This window comes from Papio anubis, chromosome 2 (genome assembly GCF_008728515.1).
Source record: "Papio anubis isolate 15944 chromosome 2, Panubis1.0, whole genome shotgun sequence".
Lineage (NCBI taxonomy): Eukaryota > Metazoa > Chordata > Mammalia > Primates > Cercopithecidae > Papio > Papio anubis.
The window spans coordinates 85,548,736-85,561,615 of NC_044977.1; the positions used below are offsets into that span (position 1 = coordinate 85,548,736).

Consider the following 12,880-nt stretch of genomic DNA (forward strand, 5'->3'; position numbering starts at 1 on the left):
AACTGAGCTCTTCATACATGCCAAGTTCTGCGCTAAGAACTTTATGCTTATTATGATATCACTAGCTCTGACAGCAACTCTTAGAAGTAATTATTGTCATCTTCATTTTCCATGTAGAGAAACCATTGTTTGGAGAGGCAATCTGACTAAATCAAGCAGCTGGTAATGTCAGAGCCTAGATTTGACCCCAGTGTGTCTGACTCCAAAACTCAAACTCTCAATGCTCTGCTGGCCCCGGTGAGGAGGCCCTTCAAAGAAGCCCAGGAGGTTTGTGAGCTAGCTCCTGGATGACAGCAGTTGCTGTAATAACTGAGTTCCAAGCCCTTCCTTTTTCTCAAATATGTTGGCTATTCTTATTATAAAAGGAAGTTCTAGATGCATGCCAACTGTACTTCACCCACACGAAGGAGAAGACTAGAGGTTCAAAATTCCATTACAGCCTTTCTCTTTCTCCCACCGAACAGTTTGAAAGGAGTACCCAAGAGGCAGAGGAAAAAATAGGTTTGTTAAAGAAGTTGAAAAATGTGCTTTCAAATGAGAAACACGTGTGCGATTATTCTTCATCTTTTGTCTCCTCTCCCACCAAGTTGAAAACAAGTTAACATGATACAAATGCACACATCCACATAAAGATAGGAAAAGTCAGTGGTGCCCTGGATGGCAGGCCAGGAGCTGCTGTAGGAAGCTTGAAGAAGTGGTGGAAAACTCCACAGCCACTCCAGCCCAGATCCAGGCAGAGTTTTCAAGCATGTGTACAATGACTCCTGGCAAAGAGGAAAACTGTACTTGAATTTTTTTTTAAAGGGAAGGGAGCAGGAGAGGACGATCTGCTACAGGCAGGCCTGAAAGCAAGCGTGTCAAGATTGCAGAAGTGCTGGCGCTAGGCCAGTTTTTTATATCATTTCTTTTTTTTCCCTCCCTTCTGGCACAAACAAGCTATGGAATTTCAAAAACTGGGTCATCATTTTTGAATTCCCTGCTTTCAGCAAAGTGCTCAGTTGGTCTTGTTGACTAGCTTAAACATCTGATTTCCTGAGCTAACACTTCCTAGCCATTCAGCTGCAGGGGAGTAATAAACCAGGGGCCTGCCTACCCACTGGCCACCGATGTGCAATGGATCTCTCAGGGAAGCTGGAGGGCCATCCTTGGATTTCCTGCCATTATATATTTAATAGCATCAAATATGCCCATTAAAGCACCACTTCAAAGGCTAACATTCTTCCTGGTAGGCCAAGGGAAGGGAGACAGCACAAACCCCCAGGGAGACATTCTAACACCTGATCTCATGGGATGATGGCTTTTCCCAGAAGTTTAGGTGTTCCCAAAAGCATGGCTGGCCTGCCCATGAGGGACATGGGGCCATAAGGAAGCTGTTCTACACAAGCTTTATTCAGGATCAGCGAGAGTTCTTACACCTGGATGAGGAGTCAGTCTCTGCCACCTATGGAATTTGGCACCATCTAGGTTTTCTTCCAGAAGCAGACTTAAACTTACCTCCATCAAGAGCAGGTTTTGAGAATTTTCACTTGATTTTCTAAAACAACATCAAGAAGTCTCTAAATACCACCTTTCATCCCCAAGTTCCAGGTTTCTAGGAAGCTTCCCAGGTTCATCAATGGGAGACAAAATACACTCCACCCTTCTGGCCAGGTGAAAACCTTTCCTACTTCTTTGCAGTGACTTGCTTCAGACTGACACAATCACATCACAGTGCAGCCTCCTACTTCAATACTGGCCTCCAATAAATGCTCTGCTGGGTGAACAGGAAACTCATTGTGAGCTGAGTTTCTAAGACTCTAACACTCGTGCAAGAGGCATCGAATTTCAGCGAGATCTTCTGGAGCATGAACACAAGTAAAAACCAGCTACGGGGTCAAGTCTGGGCTTGCTTTATTTGACCTTGGTTTGTTTGATTTTATTTAGGAAAACTTTTGGGGGGAATGCAGTGGACCATAAAACCCTTACCTTTTAAAGGAGCCCATTGTTAGCAATTTGTTCATCACAGCTCCCTCGATCTCACCAAAAAAGTCTCCAGTCTATGGGGAAGAAGACATATGAGGAGGTGTAGATAAATAATGTGCCCAAACAGGAGAGAAGAAATGAAAAGGGACACAGTCTGTGTCCTGGAACTGACAGAAGCAAAAGGCAGGTTTTCAGGACAGTGGAAAAGGTTTTAACAGTCATGAGAAGTTAGGGGATTACACAGCAAACGAGTGAGCAGATGTGAACGCTTCCATGGTACGTGGGAGGGGGCTGCATAACCCATGCGGAATGCTGAAATTAAAACATGCATGCACACACATGTGCACACACACACCCCCCACTCCCTTGGATGGAGTAGGTAGTAATCTGTACATAATCCCTTGTGATTAAAATACTACTTCATATAGGCAGAAACAGGCTATGAGAGGGCTTCCTAGGCACTAATAAAAAGAATTGTTTATAATTCCTGGATGACCTGTTTAGGGAAATACAGCAGTCCACTTCATCAGCCCTATAAATTTCCTGCAGTTGAGAATCCGTCCTTTCTCAGAATCACTTTTTGAGGATCACTTTCATTTTGTCATAGGCAGTTGACATGTTGACCAAGAGTAAGACTATCCAGCCCCTTGAGGAGACAGCATGGCCAATCAGACTTCTAATGGCCTAACCCCATACCTGAGGCTGTCTTAAGGTCATTCGAAGCTTTGCAGTCATTCCCCACCACCAGGCTGATGTTTTTGTAAGTCTACTTCTTGGTGCTGGCCAAGATTTGCAAACTTAGAATGGTGGAATGAAGAATTAACATCCTCATACATGCCCTCTGAACTTCTGGAGCCACTATAATGCAAGGTGTCCCATGGGGGAGGGCGTATGCAGTGCATGGAACAGAGCCTGCAGCAACAGCCTTCTGCCAACACGCTGAAATGAGCCAGTGTTGACCAGCAGAGAAGTCCCATCTCTACTCTGTGTGCTCTGAAGATTTGTAGCTTGTGAGTGGGTGGGTGGGTGGAGGGCACTGCAATAAGGATCCAAATGACATAAATTCCTTAGGCTTTGTATTAACTAAACGCCAATTCCATTGCAACTAACTGAATGACCTCAACCACACTCCTGGACGTTTTCAGGCAGCAAGACATACATATAAACTTTGGCAAAATGTAAAGGGGGAGAAAAGAAGGAAGAAGGAAACAACATTTCTCTGACTGAATATTGAGCACTTCCTTTTTCACTACAGGGAAACTTGGATACTTTTGCAAACTCTGTGGGCGTGTACTACTGCTAGGAGCAAGAAGGACATTTGTATTTCGTGCGTGTAATATGCCAGTTTCAATGAAACTGGTTGTTAGATGAAGAAGAATTATCCTAATTGGGGCACAGGAAGTCAGACAACATCAAACAAGCCCAGGCTGAGCAGGCTGGCAGGCTGGCAGCTCACTGGGTCTATTGCAGGCTTATTCCATGGAGAGAAAGAGCAGAGAATCTGTAGTGGCCATGGCTGCTCATGGCTGAAACAGAGTCACTGTTTCCTTCATTTGTTGACTGGTCCAGGACTCACCCCTAGAAGACATCCACTGCATCCTTCCTGAGCCCCGGGATCATTCCTATCTCAGCCCTACATGAGTAGAGCAGAAGACTAGAGTTCCTCCCTCCAGGCAACTAATTTGCGTTCTTGTTCCATAGATTCTTGAAAGCCTATGTTCCTCCTCCCAGCCAAAAGGGCATATAACTATGGGTCAAAGGACTTTCCTGCTGTCTCAGGGACTGGCCTTGTTTCATGGGCCCATTCATCCTATCTAATGTCCATCGACTGTCCCACGTCTAGTGATGTTCAGCATCAGAGGAGACCGGGAATGGGCATTTTGAGTCTCAATAGTGCAACCAAGGTGCATTGAAAAATTCTACAACATTCTCGTAAAATAAGACAGGAAATGAAAGCACAATTCCTCAAGTTTCCTGGAGCCCGTTTATAAATCACCAAACCATTCATTTCAGACCCTAAGAAGCCACACTTAGGACAATTAACTAATTGATTAAGCAGTGAACCTATCATACTGCTGACTACTAAAGAATTTTAAATGATTTAAAAGAGACTTCATTATAATGTATTAGTATACTCAAATATTTGAGTTAGAAGCAATCTTACATAGTCAACCATCCTCATTGTACAGAGTCTATCTAGAGGTCTAGACAAGTTAAGGAACTTGCTGATGATCCCAAAACTAGTTAAGGAAGAGAGCTAACATTAGAAACCACCTTTTTCCTCTGATGGTGTTACTTTATTATATGCATTGTTGAACTTGTTTGTAGTCTACCTTTTTTTATACGTTAATGCAATTTCTAATTGCAGGAAAAGTTTTAATGCAGAAAATTTGAATGGAAAAACCTGTTTTTCTATTACAGTACCATTGACTGTAACTCTTATTTTGATTTCCAGGTAGATTGGAGATTTCTGTGCTCAAGCCCATAGCTTGGTTTCTTTTCATCTCTCTCCCTCCCACCCCTACACTGCACATGGTGCAGTCAAATGAACAATATTCCTCTTCCATCTCTGGATCCTTGTCCCTTGGTGTTGAGAGCCCAACTTGTTAATCCTTGAACTCAGATAACTGATTCTTAAAAAGCAAAAACCAGAAAGAAAGCCATAAACAAAAATTATGTAGAAACATACGTGTATGTGTGTGCACACATACGAAGATGAAATATTGGAAGGAAAAAAACCTTACAGTTGCCCAAACCATTTAAGGCACCCCACCCTCGAGGCAAAAGTTCTTTATGTGGCACAGACAACTCTTTGGCTAAGAGTTCTATAAACTGAACATTTTATGAGTGAGAGAACAGACCCTGGCACTGTCACCCCCCCCTTTGCCCCCCACTGGGAGGTAAAAACTCTTTGGGGCCTGCTGAGAAGCAGACTGTGGCATTCTTAGAGGGATGGAAATAAGGTTTTATAATCTCCTGCTATTACCTCCTAAATAAAGATCATTGTCTCAAAGTTTTAACACCATAATTTGTTCCCCCTGACCCAAGCACATTCTGAGCTCCTTACTTTGAGTTGGTAGAAAATTTTCACTCACCTGTGTGTAGTCTTCAGACACCAAAATAAATCCATTATTGTCTATGAGGTAACAGTTCACAGTCTAGAACATTAAAAAAAAAAAAACAGCTTCAACTTCGGGCCATCACACTGCTTTTAAACAGAATGACACACTTCCAACCTGAGATAAACTTATTTTTTTGGAAGGCAATTGTTTTTAGGCAATTGCAAAAGCCTGCTGGCTGTAGGCGTTAAGGCCATGGTTAAGATAACCCTGGTGTTTACTTTGCAAAACAAACAAACAAAAATAAAACACTGAACAAGTCTTGAATGATCCAGATTCGGATAAAAAGCATATGCATTAAAAAATGATGAATTACAGTTTGTCTTCCTTTTTTTTTTCTTTATATGACCTGAATAATATTTCCCAGGAACAAAGTGCTCAGAAGCCCCTGAGCCTGTATTGGCGGTTGAAGTGCAGGCTGTTTTGAAAGCAAAACGCCAGCACAATGTCATTACTCTAATGATGTATTAATGAAAACACCGTGTCAGCTCAGAGGACCATCAGGGGACCAGGTAATATTTTTTAATTTGTTCATAGACTGAGGCAGGGGGGAAGGGGCAGACTTCTGTTAAAGGGGCCCCTCAGGCCTCCTAAAGGTTTTCAAACTGTGTTTTTAATTGGGAGCTGGATTTGGGGGCAGGGCTGTTAGCTTTTGGTAGCTCAGACTTATAAATTGTAGAAAGCAAGGTAAGGCCAAACCTCTGCTTCCCCCACACTACTTTAATCTCAAGTGAATGATTTGCTACAGGCTAAGTTTTAATTACAGTGCTGTGGAGTTTAAACTTAAGGTTTAATTCCGTCCTTGATGTAACTCAGTTTCTATTTATTGCAGCTTTACATACCAACTGCAACATTTAATTTGTAACATATCTTTACTCTGAGCTAAATTCCGCCCAGCTCCAGGCCACCACGGGGCTGATGTTTTCTGGGACATTTGCCTATCCACAGGGGTGGTTTTGGTTAGGCACAAAAGGGCAGCAGTGAGTTGGTCAGAAACGTCTGTCCTTTATTACTAGACAGTGACTGTGCAAAATCAACAGAAAATTAAAAGCCCTGCTAGCACCTTTTATAAAAGAGTTGGCTGCTCTGGTGAACGGCAGAGTTTCTCACGGTTATACAAAGGGATCAGCTGAATTACTTGAGTAACCTGTTCACAGCCTTGCTATTTGAAGAAGCTCTTGGCCTCAGGGACACTACCTTGGTCCTGGAGGGAGTCTTGATAAACCTTCTCCATTGTCAGGAGATAGCATTATGGAAGCAATCCCATAGAGCTGTGTTTCCAATATGGTAGCCACCAGCCTTACGTAAATTTAAATTTAATTTCAACTGAATTAAAATTAATGCAACTAAAAATTCAGTTCCTTAGTCACAAGTCACATTTCAAGGGTTCCACAGCTACTTCTGGTTAGTGACTACACTTGTGGACATTTCCATCATGGTGGAAAGTTCTTTTGGACAGCAGTGCCTTAGGTTATACTAGTACTACAATGAGTTTTAACCTAGTCTACATGGGGTCATAACAGACAACTCTGTATCCTTGCTGATCTGAATGTCATTGTCAGAAAGAAGCATTTGAACCAGAGCAATTCCATCTTTAGGGGCTGCAGAAAATGAGGCTGAGACCTGTTGGGCTGCATTCCCAGAAAGTTAAGGCATTCTAAGTCACAGGATGAGATAGCATGTTGGCATAAGATACAGGTCATAAAGACCTTGCTGATACAACAGGTTGCAGTAAAGAAGCTGGCTAAAACCCACCAAAACCAAAATGGCGATGAGTGTGACCTCTGGTCATCTTCACTGCTATACTCCCACAAGCGCCACGACAGTGTATAAATGTCATGGCAATGTCAAGAAGTTACCCTATTGGTCTAAAAAAGGGAGGCATGAATAATCCACCCATTGTTTACCCTATAATTTTAAAACACCATGAAAATGGGCAACCAGCAGCCCTTAGGGATGCTCTGCCTATGGTGTAGCCATTCTTGGTCCCTTTACTTTCCTAATAAACTTGTTTTCACTTTACTCTATACACTTGCCCTGAATTCTTTCTTACATGAGATCCAAGAACCCTCTCTTGGGGTCTGGATCAGGAGCCCTTTCCAGTAACATCTTTCTGGTGAATCTCAAAGGGATGATACTGAAGAGATCCCTGACCCAAAGGAAAATCATCTGCATGTACCAACTGATTGGCTTTGGGTAAGTGGGGTGCATCTAACTGGATAAAGGATGGGACTGGGTTAGAGGCCCAACTTAGGGGAGTTAGAGTCTCTCCCATGGCAGGGTGGGTTAAAGGCTCCTATTAATGAAAGGCAAGGACACTTCATCAAACTTGGGTTCAAGGCTCAACTTAGGAAGGTTAGAGTCATTCCTAGGATTTAGGCGTTAGAGGCCCCTCTCAGTAAAGTCTCGCTCAGCTAAGAATGGGTTTGGCACTATGGAATGTTAACTACTATTCTCTTTGGATTAATCTGTCTTGCACTTGTTGCTAAGGGCTATGGGTGACAGGATTAGGCATGTACAGGACCACAGGATGTGGGGAGATTTTTCCTCCCCCCAAAAAGGGAAACTTGAGAGCTAATGGGACTGCCAGAAAAGATCCCTTCACTACTGACAAGTGGTCACCTGAACTTTTCAGTTTCGATGCAATAGGCGGGTCTTTCTCTGGCCTCCCTGAGCTCTTCACTTTCCCCACCCTGCCACAGGCAATGCTTTGCTCTCTGTGCTTTCCCTTTCTTATCTTTTCTGTTACCCAGGGCCATCATCTTGCCCAGAGTCAACAAGTTGAAACTCTTGGTCAGAGGCTGTATTAAAAATGATGGCATCCAATGGGGGGCAAGTATGAGCCTTGCCAGTTTGATACTGGGTGCTAAGCAGAAGGGCTAATGTCTGTGTTTTGTCATATGTATTTTGCTCTAGCCAGAATGGAAAATCATTTTCCTTTGTGTTGCAGCTTGGCTCCCAGGGCTGTGGTCCAGCCAGCCCGGTCACTAGGGCCACTCAGGGAAAGGGAACCCAGAATCCTGGGATGCCAATAAAATGGTAAAAATTTCTTACCAGTCAGACTTCTAGCCTCTTTTTCTCTCTCTCCCCAGCCCACTTTCTCTCTCTCTCCTTCTCCCAACAAGTTGAATGAATGGTAAAAAATCACTGTTTAGGTACAAATCCTCTGTAAAGGATTTATCCTCTGTTAGGTAAAAATCCTCTGTAAAGTTTTGATTAGTGGGAAAAAGGATTTGTGAGGCTAGTCTTAAACTGTGGTGAATCTGGTGTGCTGTGTGTATCTTCCTATATTGTTTTGTCATAAAAGAGGGAAAGAGGGGTACTCTAGGATAGAGTGCGAGCCTAGGACTCCTATAAGCCTGCTGTTTAAGAGGGCACAGCAAACTGGTCAGTTAAAAACTTTGCTGGACATCCCTGAAAAAACAAAAAACAAAAAACAAAACTGGATGACATTTCCCTATTGTCTTGCATGTCCTTGGAAACGTGACTTCATAATCATGTGACTGTGCTTCTCTTTTCACAGTGGCAGCATGGGTTCAGGGTTCAGTTCCTGCTTTGGGAAATGAGTCCTGTATCTTCTGCCTGCCTGTGTATTTACATGTGCTGTATGTGTAATATAAAAGAGCTTTGATTCATTGGCTGACAAATAATAGGTGCTTAAATCAAGTATTGTCCAAAAAGTAAAAAGTGTAATGTCTTTTAGTTCAGGTGACTTTAGTAATCTTTGGGAAACAAAGACAGCTTTAAAGATTGTTGATAAAATAAAAATATTTTCTTTTTTTTTTTTTTTTTTTTTTTTTTTTTGAGACGGAGTCTTGCTCTGTCACCCAGGCTGGAGTGCAGTGGCCGGATCTCAGCTCACTGCAAGCTCCGCCTCCCGGGTTTACGCCATTCTCCTGCCTCAGCCTCCCGAGTAGCTGGGACTACAGGCGCCCGCCACCTCGCCCGGCTAGTTTTTTTGTAATTTTTAGTAGAGATGGGGTTTCACTGTGTTAGCCAGGATGGTCTCGATCTCCTGACCTCGTGATCCGCCCGTCTCGGCCTCCCAAAGTGCTGGGATTACAGGCTTGAGCCACCGCGCCCGGCCAATATTTTCAAAAATATAAACATCTAGTCTAAATTATGCAAGTCAGATACTAGCTTTGCTAGATATTTTAAGGTAATAAACTGATTCTTTGACTTTTGAAAATTGTTCAGCTTACCTATTTTGGAGCATGAGATTCTAGATAAGTCCTGGGGACATGTGGAAAGTCATGCCCTCCAGCTATGCTGGAAACAGTCAGACCGTCTGGTGTCCTAGGCTCGGCACCTAGTACATAATTAAAATCCCTTGCTTACCAAGGTTTTTACCAAAAGTAAAAGTTGCTAAGAGTTAACACTGTAACGTGTATTTGAGACTATCAAGGAAACAGTTCTACATGCAAGGTGTATAAGAAAAGTAGAATATACTTTGGTAAAAAGATTATAAGAAGTCATAGGAATGTGGATTTTTCTGTCTAGATTAAAGGGATAAAGGACTGTTTTAAGTCAGGATAAAGCTAAAAGTTTGAATGACTTGTGGAAGGTTTGTAAAAAATTAATTGTAAAAGAAATTCTGTGTGTGGACATTGACTAAAGTTAAAGAGGTATTATTCAGTTTTTCTGTAAATTAAACATTGGAATAAAAGCACAACAGGTTTTTCTCAGAACACTAAACTGCTCTTTCACAAAAAAAAGTAAAGGGTTATACAAGGTTTATGAAAATCTTACCTTATGGTCAAACTGATTAAGATTGAATACATTTGTCTATAAGGTTTTATTAAGAATTGGATTTAACATTAATAGTACACTAATGCAAAGGTAAAACTTGGCTTTTTTGGTATAAAAATCATAACAGGAAGCATTATCAAATGTGAAAGAGTGTTGGGATATATTTGTATAGTTGTGTTATTGGTATGTGTTCCAAAATTATAAGAAGCTCCTATAATTCTAACATAGCTTAGGGTATGTTGTTAATAGTTATAATTGTTATGTAAAATTTGGATGCCACAGAAGTAACCAAATTTCCTTATCAACTGTGACTTTAACAGTGGCTGTCCTAAGACTTTTTTATCATCCACAGACAATTGTCTTGTTTTAATCTTCTTCAAAAGATGGTTTATAATCAACTATAGAACTCTGACAGGTGCTATTGAATGCAGGTTTCTGATAACGTTGGAGATTGTGACATTAGAGGAAGAAACTTTCAGGACTCTCACAGAGAGCTGAAATGTTCATGACAGAACAGGAGTTCTGTTCAAGCAGTACAGGAGTCAACTGCATGAACTGAACTAATCAAAAACTGAAGTAATATTTTTTCTTTCACTTTTTTGCTTAAAACATTGCTGATCCTTTTTGTTTTCCAGGGCCAAGGAAATTTTCTTTTGAGTTATTTACAGCTTTTAACAATTGAGTAAACTATACTTCTGCAAAAAAAATTTAGAGTATATTTGTTTCTCTCTACCTGGTTTCACCAGAATTTGGAAACTATTTGAGAGTATCTTAACTTATGGCAATATAGTTATTTGCATAAGTGCAGTAAGAATCTGTTTTCTTTTCTAATAGAATACAATTGGAGAAACTGGTTATTTTACCAAGGCTTTGACTGGAATGGTGTGTTTACCAAGGAATCAAACTTGACTTAGAGAGCCAAGAAAAGCCACTTGAAAAAAACTAGCCTTATATCTTGTCTACACAGTCCCTGTACAGGGTTCCTGACCTGTGGTAAGTAAACAATGTCACCTGTAAAGAAATCTGACCTTTCTTCTTAAAATGAGGCCCTCTTTATAATGCTCCTCATAACAGCCAGCAGCAGTAGAATGGAGATCAGAAGACTCACTTCTCAGGCGTCTACCCTGCTCCCTCCCACTCCTACTTCTGGTGTGGAAGCAACAGAGCTGAGAGCTCTGGAGCAGGGGCAAACACTGTTTTAACTCAGAACTTGGAAAACCAAGCTGCAAAAATAGGGGAGTGGCCACCTTGGGAGAATACCAGATGAAAACTATCACACAAAGAGGTTTTTCATAAAACATGACTGTCACTAATAATAGTAACAATAAGAATGTAAGAAGAAGAATAGGAGGATGGCAGTTACAGGAGGACATCAACTCATGCAAACCTTACTTCACAGTGTCAAGCAGGGGATTTTTCTCTTGGAAAGAAGAGAAAACTGAGAGCCAGAGGTGTTGTCTTCTCCAAGGTCACACATACACAAGTGAGACTTGAGTCCATTGCTATGGGACTCCAAAGCCCACACTCCTTCTACTGGCTGATCCCCACCCTTACTTTCTAAAAGACAGTAGGACACAGTTAGGGTCTAGGGATGCTGCCTGCTCAAGGAAGGCTTTCCTTGTTTGAAAAAACCAATCCCTTTATATAATGTGTGTGTGTGTATCTATATCTATATCTATATCTAAACTCTATGGATATCTAAGACAGATTTTGGCTGATACCTGCTACCAAAGGAAACCACAACAAATGGCAGAAAGATCAATGTACCAAGTGTCTGGGGTGTTATTATTGTGGGTGAAAGCAAGTAAAAACAATAAAAGTGACTGACGTCTGGGTCAGTTTGGTCAAGTAGTATCAACCCCAATTATAGGTTCCTAGACTCCCTGGGCATAGCAATTCTTAAGCTAATATCTGAACCAAGACATAGCTTAGAGGGATTTTTCTATCCATATCTGCAACTTGCTATGGAATAATCTATGGAAGAAAAAAATAAGTCCATTTTAGGCTAGAGTCTGAAAATACACTTAACGAACCACTCATTTTGGTAAGATTGCTCTACATCGTGGCAGACAATGATGAGAAGAGGAACAAGGTGGAGAACTGGCCAGGGCTCCTGAAGGACAACATGCCCAAGCTTCCATTTCCACCAAAGGGGGCCACTTATTTTTTCTTTTCTTTTTTTTTTTTTGAGACCGAGTCTCACTCTGTTGCCCAGGCTGGAGTGCAATGGCGTGATCTTAGCTCACTGCAACCTCTGCCTCCTGGTGATTCTCCTGCCTCAGCCTCCTGAATAGCTGGGATTACAGGCATATGCTGCCACACCCAGCTATTTTTTGTGTATTTTTAAAATAGAGACAGGGTTTCACCATGTTGCCCAGGCTGGTCTTGAACTCTTGGCCTCAAGTGATCCTCCTGCCTTGGCCTCCAAAAGTGCTGGGATTACAGGCGTGAGCCACTGTGCCTGGACTGGGCCTCACAAATTCCCCAGCAAAGTAGCCACATTTCCTGTGCATGGGCTGGGGAACAGCATTTATTTCTTCTACACTGAGTACCAGTTGGTATTTATTTCTTGTACCATGCTTCTATTTAACACTATTTAAGTCAACTTTTCCCTCTTATATTAAGATTCCAGGACAGAAATTTGGCAGCAGAGAAGATGCCTTACCATACTTGTTTATAGTTAACTTGGAATTTCAAGGTCACACTGAGTATAAAAAGACTTGTACACCATATCAAGTAAGAAACAGGTACTGTCGACATTGGGATTTACAAATCACTGAGGAAAATTACAAGTCCAAGGCAGGGTGCTGTGTCATCGATGTAGACCTTGGTCACTGAATCTGAAAGGTGCCACTGCATTTTTTTTTTTGAGATCGAGTCTCGCTCTGTCACCCAGGCTGGAGGGCAATGGCGTGATCTCAGCTCACTGCAACCTCTGCCTCCCAAGTTCAAGTGATTCTCCTGCCTCAGCCTCCTCAGTAGCTGAGACTACACGTGTACACCCCAATGCCCGGCTAATTTTTGTATTTTTAGTAAAGATGGGATTTCAC

At 41.9% G+C, this 12,880-nt stretch overlaps 1 protein-coding gene across 5 annotated transcripts in view; it reads right to left on the minus strand.

Moving 5' to 3' along the window:
• The window catches only part of CACNA2D3 (calcium voltage-gated channel auxiliary subunit alpha2delta 3), a 928,576-nt gene that overhangs the window by 78,152 nt on the left and 837,544 nt on the right, over nucleotides 1–12,880 (minus strand). For all 5 annotated transcript variants that reach the window (XR_643716.2, XR_643717.2, XM_003894282.2 and 2 more), the window contains 2 exons: nucleotides 5,058–5,120; nucleotides 1,966–2,036 (listed from right to left, as the gene is read on the minus strand). Coding sequence is in view for 3 of the 5 variants with exons in the window: in XM_003894282.2 (XP_003894331.1) it covers nucleotides 1,966–2,036; nucleotides 5,058–5,120 (134 nt within the window). In the remaining 2 variants the exon portion in view is untranslated. The remainder of the gene's footprint in view (nucleotides 1–1,965; nucleotides 2,037–5,057; nucleotides 5,121–12,880) is intronic.